The sequence below is a fragment of the Haemorhous mexicanus genome, chromosome 1 (genome assembly GCF_027477595.1).
Source record: "Haemorhous mexicanus isolate bHaeMex1 chromosome 1, bHaeMex1.pri, whole genome shotgun sequence".
Lineage (NCBI taxonomy): Eukaryota > Metazoa > Chordata > Aves > Passeriformes > Fringillidae > Haemorhous > Haemorhous mexicanus.
The window spans coordinates 143152200-143166852 of NC_082341.1; the positions used below are offsets into that span (position 1 = coordinate 143152200).

At 38.7% G+C, this 14653-nt stretch overlaps 1 protein-coding gene across 9 annotated transcripts in view; it reads right to left on the bottom strand.

The window, feature by feature from the left end:
- Nucleotides 1–14653, bottom strand: part of TRPS1 (transcriptional repressor GATA binding 1) — a 213888-nt gene that overhangs the window by 158770 nt on the left and 40465 nt on the right. For all 9 annotated transcript variants that reach the window (XM_059865598.1, XM_059865535.1, XM_059865590.1 and 6 more), the window contains one exon: nucleotides 11606–12534. In XM_059865598.1, coding sequence (XP_059721581.1) covers nucleotides 11606–12534 — 929 coding nt within the window. The remainder of the gene's footprint in view (nucleotides 1–11605; nucleotides 12535–14653) is intronic.

A 14653-nucleotide genomic window follows, 5' to 3' on the forward strand; every position in this document is an offset into this window, starting at 1 on the left:
TTTCATTTCAAATAACAAATCCAGTTTTCTGTGTCGGGAGTATGACCAATTCTTACAAAGATCATTCCTACACGAGTATCCAGTATCCACCAGGATGCCTTTTCACAGAGCCATAGTGGCTGATGTCTCAAACAAAAGACAGTTTTCTCAAGGATTACTCACTGTAGACATTCTCCAAGGAAATCTTCTGTTCCTCTCATGCACAGAGCTCAATTTAGTAAAACAAGTATGGAAAAACTACAGTAGAAAAATGGCATGTGGCAAAGAAAACTACCACACCCAAGTCCATGACATCACTAATTACACACACAAAAAATAAGGTAGTTCTACTTCACTGTTCTCATGATGTCTGAGCAAAATGCTCTGCAGAAAGGGAAGAAGGCTTCCAGGGCTGATGTTATTAAAGCCCGTGTTCTCACAGCAAGGCAGGCCTGCCCTTCCCAGGAGTGCACCACACCTGCCCCTGACATCAGGGGGAGATTTGCTGCTCCTGTACAACTGGTTTGAAGGCCAAAGAAACAATCTCTTGACAAAAATGTCACCATTGCACAGCTTCTTTTTCTGAGTAGCAAATAGTGTACAGCTTCCAGAACATAATTCCCAAAATCCATAGACATCGACTCCTTTGCCATCATCCAGTCTACGCCACATGGTGTAGACATGGGTGGAAGCTCCCTTGTGACATATTCTCAGTTCTTACACACAGAAAATATCTTACAGGGAATATAAAATTGAGCCTTGCTGAGTTTGATTTCTCCCAACCAGTAAGTGTATTACCACATTTCTGCAGGTTTCAGTTCTAACGCATTAGGCAAATGGTGTAATTATTTTTCTTCTCCTCCTCAACAGCTATGCCACAAAGATAACATGATTACTGCTCATTGAGTATCACACCAAATGGAAAGACTCAGACATACAGAGAACATGAAATGCAAACAGTTTTAAATGTAATATTAATGCCTTTTAGCCATTTAGCCCAGAAAATGAAATGCTATCCTTTATACCTCATCAGAATTGAGCATGTATAGTGAGGCAATGAGTTACTAAAGCATGATATAATGAGCTGCCTCTATTCAGCCTCCAAATCTTTCTTCTGTTTATTTTTTTCCTTAAGGAAGCAAAATCCCCATGCACTGGTTAACTTTTCCTTAAATAAACTGAAAATGTCTTTCTGTTTGTTTAGGAAACATATCTCATTAGGCAATAGTGAGTCAGGCAGACAAATCATAAGGACTTAGCTGTAAGAACATTTTCACTTTCAACTGGGTCTCCATCTTCTGCTGTCAAATTATGAACTTGGTTTTGAAGAGGTTCTTTGCAAGAGGGATGTTTAACAGGTTTTCTGTAGTGCAGGAGTTACTTCCCTTTATTTATTTTATGGCAGGCAAGAACTGGAGACAAAGCCATGCTGAGCCTGATTCTATTGACAACAGTGGGATCTGGGCCTACTTTCCAGTATCTAGCACTTAAGGTCTTCATTCACTGCATTATTTCAATGTTCAAAGTCTTAGTGGTGTCAAAAGACAACTTAAAGAAAGCACTGATGCAATTAAGTAAACAGAAAGTAACAGCAGTTCACTGCATGATTACATAAGTTGCAAGGTGATCTGGTTTCATTCATTTAATTAGATATGTATGTTTGTTCTATGCATGCACAGAAGACTGACCAAAATGCTTTACCTTAAATGGCTCTAATGAGTAAATACACTGATTACTCTCAACTGTCCAGCCACACAGATAACAAACATTTTTTTGCAGACACTCTGTGGACACCAGTTACAAACTCTGAGTGACAATAATCCCATTATTTTTATTTCAGAACATTGGTAAAACATATAGTACTACTATTTTCTACACTGGACTGTAAATCACATCATTTCTGTAACCTGTCCTAATCCTGCTTAGTGGTCTACACAGCAAGTTTGTGTTCCATGCTAATACATCCTTCTCTGCATCACAAGAGGATAAAGTAGAATTAAATATTCCCACAGTGCTTGTGTTAAGTTCTTGTAATGTGGGAGATACATCTTTACACTCCTCGAAAGTAATTGGTTACCAGTTATTGTTTTGGAATTTCCCTGAATACCTGCCACAATTCAAAATAATTCATTGCATTAGACCATGTACATGAAAAGTAACTCAGGGTCATCTTAATGTTTTTACACTCAAAAGCTTCCTTTTATACATAACAAAGCCCACTGAAAGCTCCATGAAGATCATCATTCAAAGACAACTAAAGAAACTGATTTCAGTGCAGAGAGGCTGGGAGAAGCACTTGAAGTGACAGTATAAACTGAATCTGTTTCAGCTTTCAGCCAGCTACATTTGAAAGAAACCCACACATTTGCAGAACTGTTTGGATTCCCACACTTTGCTCAAATCTTGGCTTGACTTCCAGATTTTCCAGTTACATGTTGTATGTCTATGTAAAGGCACTAAACTTCACTGGGGATGTAAATGTTCTTCACCTTCTGCTGCTCTCTCTGATCTGCCCCACAAAGAGGAAAAGTAAAGGAGAAGGAGAAAGCAGAACATGGATGGATGGATGGATGGATGGATGGATGGATGGATGGATGGATGGATGGATGGATACAGAGAGATAGATAGATTAGATAGATAGATAGATAGATAGATAGATAGATAGATAGATATTGAGGTATACATACCATAGCAATCAATATCCACATTTCTGTGTGGTATCAGAAGTGATAGATTCTTGTATTTACTCACTTATTTTATTTTAATCCCAAAAAAATTTCATCTCCTGCTCTGTTCTAACAGTTACATTTCCTTAAGTAGACATTTCTTCCCAACTTAAAAAAGAACCTAAACAAAAGCAATGCTAAAATTCTGCAATTCTGTTTTAGCACTGGAGTCCAAAGTTGGTGACATAGCTAGTAACAGTCACAAATAGAGGTACAGCTTGTAGAGGAAATGTAGGAGCAACTACAGATCAACAGTTCCCTAAACACACAAAGGAGAAAATTAATCCTCACAATTCTCTTTTTAAAGAGAACCTAACATACAAGTTCTGACTGTGGAAACATGACTCTGCCCTTCACTGTCATTTGCTTATGAAACCTTGGGATTATCACTTACTTCTGCAGCATCTCAACTATGGCAATACAGTTGGTATTAATTATTACGCTGTACAAAAAAAAGACAGATATTAGAATGGTTTCTCCATTTTTGTGTAGATGTGGTTGCACTGATATTCTTTAAAAATTACTCTTCAAAGCAATGTCTCATTCTGGGATTAGACTGAAATATATTTCACAGTAAGATTTCCATAACCTCAAAACTCTTAATCATTAAGTTTATTCACCAATGGGGAAAACTGTCAACATCTTAAGCTCATGCGTTAATACAACTAAGCTATCTCCTCAAACACCACACGCATTTCCAAAAATAGCCAGAAAAAGGAGAAAAGATAACACGATAATTGACAGTGTTTCAAGATGTACTTTCTAAAATATGTTGGCAAGTACGTCAACAAAGCTGTGTAATTGCACTATATGTTTCCAACAGATAAGTCTACATTAATTAGTCAAGACAATGATTTCATGGAATAGATGGACTTGAGCAAATAGAAATACTTTCTTCTTTCTTTTTTTTTTGTTTTTAATGGGTCTTTGATTTTTATTTTGCCCTTGGTCCAAATGCTACCCCTATTCTCTCTCCTCCTTTTCAAAATTCAGTCCTAAATTCCATCACTCCAAAGCAGTTTACAAATACTTCTTACAGAATCTGAAAAAAATCACCAAGGAAGAGAAAATCGGCCCACTCCTTTAATCAAGTATTTCATGCAGAAAATTCTACCAGCAGAAACTATATCCACATAAGAGATTCAACCACAAGGATTACATGCTCAGAGTAAAGCTGTCTTTGACCCCTGGCTTCTTCTGCAAGTACTGATTAGAATCCATCTGCACTGGAACATCAAACGTTAATCTTTTTTTTTTTTTTTTTCCCTTACCTGGGTTACATCTTTGGCTAATCAGGAGGTGAAAGGCTCCAGATCCCTTACCAATCTTCTGAGCCATCCAGTCTGCCTTTGCAATTACTCTTAATCTTCTAATCCTAAAATATTTTCTAATGCTCTTGTTTATTCATTTGCTTTGTGCAATATAGCATCCAGAACATTTTAACCATCCCACATTTATGAAGTTCTTCATGTCATGCAGGCCAGAACAGATTCCTGGCTTTCATGCAAGTTTGTGTAACACCACCCAGTTCTCTAACCTCCCCTGTGGAGAATTCACTCCCTCTCACTCACTGTCTTTCTGCATTTTAAACTAGGAGAATCTTCAGAGTATATTCTCAAAACTATTTACTGTGATTAATTTATAGGTACATAAATCTATGTTGCACAAGTGAAGCAAAAACTCAGGGCAAACTCCTGGCTTTCTGGGCTGTTCATACTTAGCAAAACAAGAAAGCAAACTATTGGATCACATTCATTCAAAGTAAGTGCATTCTTCTTGAAATTTATTCTGTTGCCATTGAACCCAACACAGTTTTTGTGTCATTAGAATTTTATAACTATTGTTAAAACAAAGACTGAAACAGAACAATAACAGAACTTAAATTAAGGTCAGGAGACCAGATGTGCAAAACCAACAAAAGAAACAAAGAGAAAATCAAGACTTTCATTTGCCAACTAGTGCTACTAGACTAGTATCTAAAGAAGCACCATTCCTTCTATTCTCTGCAGATAAAATTACCAGACAGTTCCTTGGCTACTGTAAACTCACAAAACCTTACAGGCTTAGAGGCAAACTCGCAATGATTTATACCAGAAGAAAAGCAAGTTGCTTTCCTTTTCTCCTTTTATTTTTTGAGCTTCCATCCTTTCTGTAGGCTATCTTAGCAGTTTATAACTTTAAATATAAGCACTAATATTACTAGTCCCACCAACTGTTTTTATTAGCCACTCTTCAAACACTACCAAATATCCCTGCAATAAGGCAAGGAATATCAACACATAACTTCGCTTGGAAGGCTGTGAGTATATATCACATCAGTTGTTCCACAAAGTGTCCATCTGAATATTCTAATATTAGTATAGACTACTTCTCACTGCAAGGCAGCTAAAATAGCTTATTTCTGCCACAGAGCAAGGCAATGTTCCCAGGCACTTACTATGTAGCAGCTGACATGCTGTAAATCACTGCCTATCATTCTGAAGAGTAAACGTGCAAATATCTCCATAGAAGTGATATAAAGAACTTCTACTGCATATAATCATACAAATCATTGCTTATCAGCTATTGTCAATATAGAAGTTAAATACCTCTTCCAAGTGCTTTTTCACATAATATTTGTAAATATGAATGTATGCAGTTATATATGCATAAGAAGCAAATGTATGTATACACTCTCCCAAGCAAATTGCATATGGACCTCTTTATAAGTGTGATTTACCACCACCCATTTCTCTACCTGCCACCATTTTTTGTTCATGTCAGTTTGAAACAGATGACTGAATCCCGTGCTTCTAAGGAGTGACTCTGTCAAGTGTGCAAGGCAGACTCCAAGCCTGATCATGAACCAGGAATAACATTCAAAATAAATAGGTATGCCCATGTGCAGGTGCAACACTCAAAGAGAGCTTGATAGTTTTCAGTTTATCGGGAAAGTGCCCAGGGAGTCTGCAACATGGCTGACGTGAATTGGGCCTTGTGTGACATCCACCTTCATGCAAGTTCTGTTCTAACAAATGCTGCAAAAACTAGCATGGCACAATGTACTCAACAAGATCGAGGTACATCATAGGCAGCAACAGTTGTTCGGTTTAGTTAGATCTAATTCCTGTATTATGGACAAATTATTAAGCCAAAGTCAGTGGGACAAACAATATAAAATTTGGATCCATTTCTAAGCATGCAAGGAAAATGAAATTCATTCATATGCATGTTTCTGTTTGTTCATGTCAACCAGTTATGTACCTGTGTCACCTTCAAGGAAGCCCACTTGATGACAAAGAACTTTAAGAAGGTTTGATTTGCTAATAATACAAAAGAAAATGCTGTACTTTTTAAGGACTCCAATCTGTAATTGTCACTTTATCTGTAGGAGTCCCTTTGCCAAAATCACCAAAATGTAAAGGAAAACCTTTATCATGAGAAGTGCTGCTGATTACAACTGGACCCCTCAAAATCCCTACATTTTTTTAAGTCTTAGCTTCACAGCTTCATATTCAATCTAACTGTTAATATAAGTGTGGAGGATAAAAAGCAGAACCTACAAATAAAATCACTGTTTCTCATTCAGCTGAATCCTAGCTAGACTAGACTTTATACTAGTCACACACGTCTAACCTGAGAACAGAAAACATGCCAGAGTTGATACACTGAAATCCAGACCACTGAAAACCAATCAGGGCATAACACCATGCAGACACATGGAACTCACCGGTGATTTATAAAGAACACAAAAGGAAGAGCTTTACAGACTCTGTGTGGGCACTTCTACCACTTTCTAGGACACTGGGCAGCCTGATGGCTGAACATCCAGAAATGCTTTCAGTTGCTGTGAAAATCTGGGAGAAGTTGCTAGCCTTAATCATTATATGTACTTATATAATGTTCATTATATGTATTTATATATGAAACCAGTAGGTCAAGGGAGGTAGTTCTCCCCCTCTATTCTGCTCTCGTGAGACCCCACCTGGTCCATCTGGGGATGGGTATCCAGCTCTGGCAGCCACGGATACCCATGCATAAGGCAGCCATGGACCTACTGGAGTGAGTCCAGAGGAGGCCATGAAGATGATCAGAAGGCTAAAGCACCTTTCCCATGAAGACAGGCTGTTCAGCTTGGAGAAGAGAAGGCTCTAGGGAGAATTTATAGCAGCCTTCCAGTACCTAAAAGGGCACAAGAATGCTGTAGAGGAACTTTTTATAAGGGCATGTAGTGACAGAACAAGGGGTGACAGCTTCAAACTGGAAGTGGATAGGTTTAAATAAGATATTAGAAGAAATTCTTCACCAGGATAACAACTGAGGCACTTTCCCAGAGAAAGTGGATGCTCCACCCAGAGATGCCCAATCCCTGGTAGTGTTCAAGTCCAGCCTGGATGGGGCTCTGAGCAACCTAGTCTACTGGAAGATGTTCCTGCCTATGGCAGGAGGGTTGGAACTAGATTAGGTTTAAAGTCCCTTCCAACCCAAATCATTCTGTGATTCGCATATGACAAAGCATTAGGCTGAGTGGTATAGGACAACTCTTACAATATTGGATGTCTAGAACTGTAGAAGAAAACAACTGTCAATAACCTCTTATTATGCTGTGGAGTAGTAGATAATGCAGTAATTTAGTCCTTTTCTTTCCCTCCCCCCCCCCTCAACCCCAGGTGCATTGAAATGCAATCAACAAACCTAATGATGGCTTTTATCAGGCCACACTTTTTCAGAAATTTGTCTTCTTGTATGTCTGTCTAGATCTAAAACCACAAAACAATCAAAATCAGAGGACTAAATTAAAAAAAAAAAAAAATTAAATTGCACATACATAATCTTTTTAATGCCTGAATAGAAGAGGAGGTAGATCTGTGCCAATGAGCTCCAGAACCAGGGCCATGCTGAGCAGGAAGCACCTCAAAGGTAGCATACACAATATGAAGCAACCATAAGAACTGCTGAGCACTGCAGTATGTCTTTATTCATGGCTGCATAAATACCCTTCTCCCTTGGGACATGCCATCTGAAACCCTTACCTGAATGCAGACATTTCTGTCCTTTCTTTGAGGGACACTATTCTCTTTTAAAACACACCAGGAAATGGGGTCATGCTCCCTTTTACACAATAGCCTAATGGCTTGAACACTTGTTCAGGAAACAGGAAAAGTAGGTTCCTTTCCTTGCTCTGTCAGAGGGGATCCAAGCCTGCTTCTTCACCTTTGCTGGGCATGTCCTACGCCTTAGCTATAGGCTGCTATGTGGAAGACAGCACTCTCCAACCTTCCTGTTGAAGCTGTCCCAATTACTACTCATTAAAAAATTGGGGGTTAGAAGAAAGACTTCCTGCTCTCTACTTGCCAGCAACTTGCCTGTCTCCAGACTTTAACATACACATTAAAGAGCCATTAGATCAAACAGAGGAGGAGACTTAATCATACGGCAGCAAAGGCAATAGCTTTCAGCATCATAGCTGCTAACTTAGTCACATGAATTTTACTTTAAGTGAAGGCTTTAGATCCAGTATAAAGGCTACTGCTGTAGGCACGTCCACAAAGCCTTACACAGGCTCAAATACCCAGCAAGACAAAGTTGCCCATAGAGATTGATCAATTAACTAAATGTGAAGAAAAAGTAATGGGGAGCACATCAGCAAAAGATCCATTGAACTCACTTCAAATATTATTTTGATAAAAGCTATAAAGCTGATTAACACATTGCCTGGGAATCCAGAGATGTGATAGTGAATGTTTTCTGAAATCTATACTGTCAAGAAAGTTAATCTCCCAGAAACAGCTGAGTGATTTTACCCAGTCCTATGGAATTTATTATAACTCAATGAACCAAAAACCTTTGAAGAGAGAAATGAGAACAAAGAGTACAGGAGATTTTCAACAGAAAATAACATTTTCTAAAAAGACAAAGGAATCTTGCTACATTAAATATTCATATAAAGTTAAAATCTGCACAATAGGAATGCCAGAAAGACTGGATTATTTACACAGTTCCCAGACAAATTCTCTTTAGGTACTACAAAACACACTCCCAATATTTGAATACCTGTATGTGAAACCACAATGTATATTCCCAGTTTTGCTGATTACACCCCCTAAAAACTGCATTGAGTGTTGTGAGGGTGTTTTTCGGCTGTGGGTGAGGTTTAATTTCACTTCTGTGATACAAGTCCAAAAACACATTTGATTTCTTTTTCCAAGCTCTCAGCAAATGGACCACATCCCTAGATCTCTACAGATAGGATAGAAGACACTGCATTTTCCTGCACTCTGACATTTTCCCATTGCTTTTTATTTGCCTTTGTTATGAATGCAAACTCTGGGGCTCCATAGCATCGCTCACTACTACAGATACTCATATACCATCATCTCCAACTGACTATTGTGAGCCAGATCAAAGTCAGTCATCTTCATCCTCTGGCTTCTGTGCCCAGTTCCATGGCCTGAGACCATAAATCTATCGATAACTTCCAGCCTAGCTACAACAGAACCATTTGCTAAGAACAAGAGGATCAATAAATCAGATCCTAAGCCCAGTTCATTACTATTTCAAGCTAATTACAAAGGGACTATTTTCATTTAGCCCAGTACCTATACAAAATAATAGTGTTAACATGAACCAATTATTGTTATTCAGGTTCAGTTCCCTCTCATGTTATACAGGAGTTGGACTGAACCGATTTTAACTGGAGCACCAATCAATACGACCCCTTGTTGTGGCGGGAGATGCCAGCCATTCAGATGCATGAGAAAAAACCCTGCAAAATGGATACAGGAGCAATATGAACATGTGTGGATGCAAAAGGGATTTTCAAATGTTCTTTTACTTTGTTCATGAATCTCGCAAAGCTGCTATGAATCAGGAGTGGGGGAGGAGAAAGCATAAAAATATTAATCAGTTACTTATCCTCTGACATGTTCTGGATCAATGCCTGGCGCACGTGCAATTGATGAAGTATGGCATGTGTCACAAAGCTTATTTAATCTTCTATTCCCAAACTGACCAGGGAAAACTAGCACCCTTAAAAACTAAGTTTCTAGGTGCAGGGTTTTTTTCTTTCAGATAAACAGCCAACATTGTATAGGATGTCTGTTCTATTTTGGAAAATGTTTTTTGTCTGAGAAAAGACTGATCTTAAGTAGATTATCTATGGACTGTTTCCTACCGCTTTTTGTCTCCCCTGCAGTATCTTACTGCCAGAGTTTAGTAGACAAGTATAGTCTAGGTTCAGCTGTTTTATTTCTCATTCTATCAGTTCAAACTGAGATAGCTCACACATCTGTTTTATTTCTGAGAGCACTGCAAAGGAAAAGCGTCCAGCTCATTCTAATCAAGCATAAACTTTCCTATAAATAACTAAGGACCTAACGAAACAATTGTTTGGAGGAAATGAAAGTGTGTTTAGAAACTCAAATTCCTCTATACTGTATGTCTGAGCTGTTCCAGTTTGAATGTCTTCCTGACAGCACGGATCAGTTGCTCTAAGATGCTGTCCCTGGAGTCAGCAAACTGAAACTATAGCAGGAAATCCAGGTATTAACATCATACTATGTGCTAATTATAAAACATCATTTCACAATCTGACATTATTCACTTCTAACCTCTTTTAACTATATCACGTATTTGCTTTCTAATCAGAGTTTGACAGGACAGTGTCTGACATGAGACAGTGATCTTTTAGTAAGACACCAGTTCAAAGATTGCAGCTTTTACACATAATAACGACCTTAGTTTGATTTGCTGTTCCACAAAGAAATTGTAGAGTTTCTTTAAAAAGAGGAAAAGTTTAAATAATTTGAAAAGCTTCAAGTTCCTGACTTGTTTTCTGGTTTTGGTTTCTTCCTTGATGTTAGACATTAGCTATCTTAACCTGTCTTGCAAAATTTCTTTCCTATACCTATAGCTTCTGCAAGCATAATTTCCACCTTCCTACCTTTTTATCTTAACATACCTTGGGAGTTTTATCTGGTGATTACTACAATGTTTCCATGTACGCAGTCACTTGAAAATGGATGGACATTTGAGCATGCCTTGTATGCAAATTTCCTTACTTTGGTTTGATTTTTCTTAAAAGCTGAATTTTTATATCATATAGAATACTGAAATATCTTACTGTATCTCTCAGTTCCAAAAGTCCAAAAGCATTTTTTTAAAGCACAATCAATTTTTTTATACTAATTAAATACTAGCTGATAAGAAAGAAACAAAGAGTCCATGAAAAACTTTTGAGTTCACTCTTTCACGGTAAAAATAAGATTTTTTTCCCAGCAGTATCTGTAGTTTTTTTCCTACTTCAACTAGATGACTGAGGCAATAATCCTTTTCTTACAGGCTTAATAACATGAAGTAACATGGATTACTGTTACTTTTTGAAATGTTTTAAATATCCATTGTGTATCCTGTTTTCCTGGCACTAGACAACTTCAGAGCTGCCAAGACTTGCCATTTATTTTATCTTAATAAAGAATCAATAAGCCAAATCTTGACTCCCAGCAGATGATAATTTAGGATTACATTTTTAATTTCCAGCTGCTGTCTTTTGTCTAACTGGTTGTTATTTTTCATTATTATTTGTTCTTTTCTTTCTGTGACAGTAAATCCTTCAGATATGATTACCAATTCAGCCGTTTGCCCATTTGCTGAATAAGATCTCTTGCTATTGATTACCATAACGACTAAATCCTACACAGAAATGTCACTGGTCAAAAAGCCAAATAGTCCTCTACTGTACAAGACACAGACCTTTCAGGAGACTTGCAGAAAGCCTGGCTAAAATAGACCAAAACGGTTCTAGAGGCTTAAGCAGGTTATATGAGATACAGTAATCATGTAGGTAGGACAGGCTTTGCAAGATCTGGCTTTGCAGCTGAGAAGGCAGCGAGCAGAAGCGGGGAGGCTGGGAGCATACAAACCTGCACATCATAAGTCCCATTTAATAGGACAGGCCTCTGGGAATTGATGTCCTGCAGTACCCCTGAAAGCACAGTGCGGTTGACTTTCTGGAAGTCTTTGGAGTGGCTGAATTGCACCATGTTGTGGAGAGCCAAAATTTTAGTGTCGAGCTCAGCATCCTGCCTGGTGCGGTTGTGCAGTCCTAGGTGGTACTTGCGGAAGTGTTTGATGAGATCTGTGGGGTCGTTCCCGTAGTAACCATACCCACAGATGTTGCATTTGAAGTCCTGAAGCTCTGGAGACAGAGGCGCTGTATCTGGATTATCATTTACCAACAAATCTGCTTTTGATTTGTTCAGCCTTAAACCCCCATCTGAAGGCACTTGTGGGTTTTTTGAGGCCATGGGGACCGGGCTTGAGCCTTGGCCATCAGTTTGACCACTTTGCACTTGCACTGTTTCATCTGAAGCTTTTGGCGACATCTGATGCTCCTCATTTGTCTCCGCTGCATCTCCTGACGGGGTACAGACCACATCTTGGGTGTCATCTGCATCTGATTTTTGAGGAGACTTCAAGGGCTCACAGATTCCCCCAACAGCTGGAGATGAGAAAGCCAGCATATTTCTGTCTGTCACCTCATCATGAGGGAAGGATGGAACATTTCCTCCCTTATTGTGGCTTTCATAATTGAAGCCAGCCTTTTCACTCAGCACTGAGCTTTTCAAGTCCTTTTTAACACTGGAAGATGGCTCTTGGACATGCATGCAAAGTTCCTCCTTGTTACTTAACTCTGCCGCATCACTCTGGTCAGTGTTTTCTTGCATCTGCTCTGCAGAAAATTCTTTTTTCCTTCCAGACTCTTCACTTTCAGTACCTGTAGACTCAAGGGTCTGTACCTCACCTTCACTAGCAACGTTTCTTAGAGGGGGATTCTTTTTCCGGACCATATCTACCACAGAAAAAGAAATAAGAAAGGAGAAAAAAAAAAAAAGAGAAAAAAAAAAGAAAAAAAAAGGAAAAAAAACCTATAGAATTATTCAAGATATACAAGATATGTAACAGATTATAAACCTGACACTTTTAAAAGCATTCTGAACTATATGAATACATTGAATACATAAACTTTTCAGAAAATTTTTGTTGAACAGGTTTTTAAGCTATGCAGAAAACTGTTAAAAAATTAGCACACTGAGACTAAACTTAACTAAAAAGAGAACTGTAAAAAACCTAAAAAAACACTTCCATGAGAATCAGTGAATTGCAGGTTTCATTAACTTTTGGGATGATAATGGTCCAGCAGGAAGAATTTTGAATTAATGCTTCTTTTAAATTATTTTTTAAAACTAAGGGGAAAAATAAACTTTTGAAGTCTAATGCTCATACACAGTACATTCATATATAAAATAGCTTTGCAAAAATAGACCTAAAAGACAAAATCTTAAGAAGAATTTAAGTTATTAGGAAGAAAACAGATTTAGGAGAGTAAGTACTTGAGGTTTCAGAGAAAGTATTTTCCTAAGCAGGTATCAGTTTCCCTATAGCAAAAGTTCTCCCTCCTACTGCCCATAAACTTCAAACAGGATTATACGGATATTCTAGAGTCTAGCCCCACAGTCCATTATTCATGTAATTAGTTCTATTTGCCAAACAAAGAAAAACTAACTTTATTAGGAAACCCGTTGTCAATAAAACTTTACAGGCCTGGATCCAGACATTTGACATCACTGTGTGGCTGAGCCAGGATCTGCCCTGAAAACACCTGGAATCCACATGGATCTCATCAGCCAAACCTTTCAGTCTTCCTTGCAGACATAGCCACTGCTGCTAAATCTCCATGTACACTTCCAGGACCCATTTAAGAAAGCTGAGACAGGACAGCAACAAGGATCAGAGAGAAAGGGGGAGTATGCCACCGATGAGTTAGTTGCTTTCTGAACAGGGGAGGTTATGGAAGGACAAGCAAACACACTATGCAGGTAATAAGTCAAATTCCTCATCCACTTCACCTTCCCGACTCTATTTAAGAGAAAATATATATATTAAACTCCCCTGCTTTCTCAACTGTGTGGTTCTGGATTTGATATTCATCACCAGCTGGTTTGATCCATTTGTGTTCACATGCTAACTATGGGCAGAAGACAGATGTGCCCCAACTTTTCTATGCTCTTAATCTTTGCCAATGCTGCATACAAGGATGGATGTTTCTCTTTGCCAAATTGTGTGTGGTCTGGTGGCAGCAGCCTGCAGTACCACACATGAGATGTGAGCTACAGACTAAAGTCTGAGCCCCCATTCCCAGGCCAGCCCCAGCCTGGCCCTACAGAGGCACTGGAGATATACATTGCTCTGCCAAGAGAGGACCACCTGGCGACTCTGGGAGCAGCACTGATGTGCTCCAAATGGTGCTGCACCCAGACCTTTGAAAGCCGTGGACGACCTTCACAAAACAGTACTTTGAGAAGCAGGGCTGGGGACAGAGGTTAAAAATAAAAGAACAGGCATCTGTACATCCTCTTATTTACATCTGCTCCACATGAAAGGGCACTATATGCTCTGTTGATAAAAACAGACGACTTCTTAGGGGAAATGTTCAACTTGTGTCTTGGGCTGGCTCTGTTGTCTTTGTGGTTGAGCTGATCCACAGGCAGCATGGGCTACAGCAAGGCGGCTTTCACACAGAATGCCAGCTCATGTTACAGAAATTTTGACACTCCGTGTGGTCTTAATAGGTTTCTTAAATGCCTACTGCGATTCCTTACTGTAGAAGACATGTATGCTTGGGAACCAAATGTCTTCTCTTTAATATCAACTACACCTACCAGAGGATGTGTGAACTAAATTGGACTCTTTTTTCCCCAATAACTTTGAACCATGAAGTCACTCAGGACTCAGAGAAAAGAAATATTTTCTGCTGTGGTAAGAGAACTATTACAATATACACTCAGCCTACTAAAACAACATGCAAACACATATAATTCAAGGTATAAAGATTGTCGTCAGCCTTTCAGCAGTGCTACTTCTCTGTGAGACTCCATGAATGCTCTTGGTTAACACACACTAAAAATATC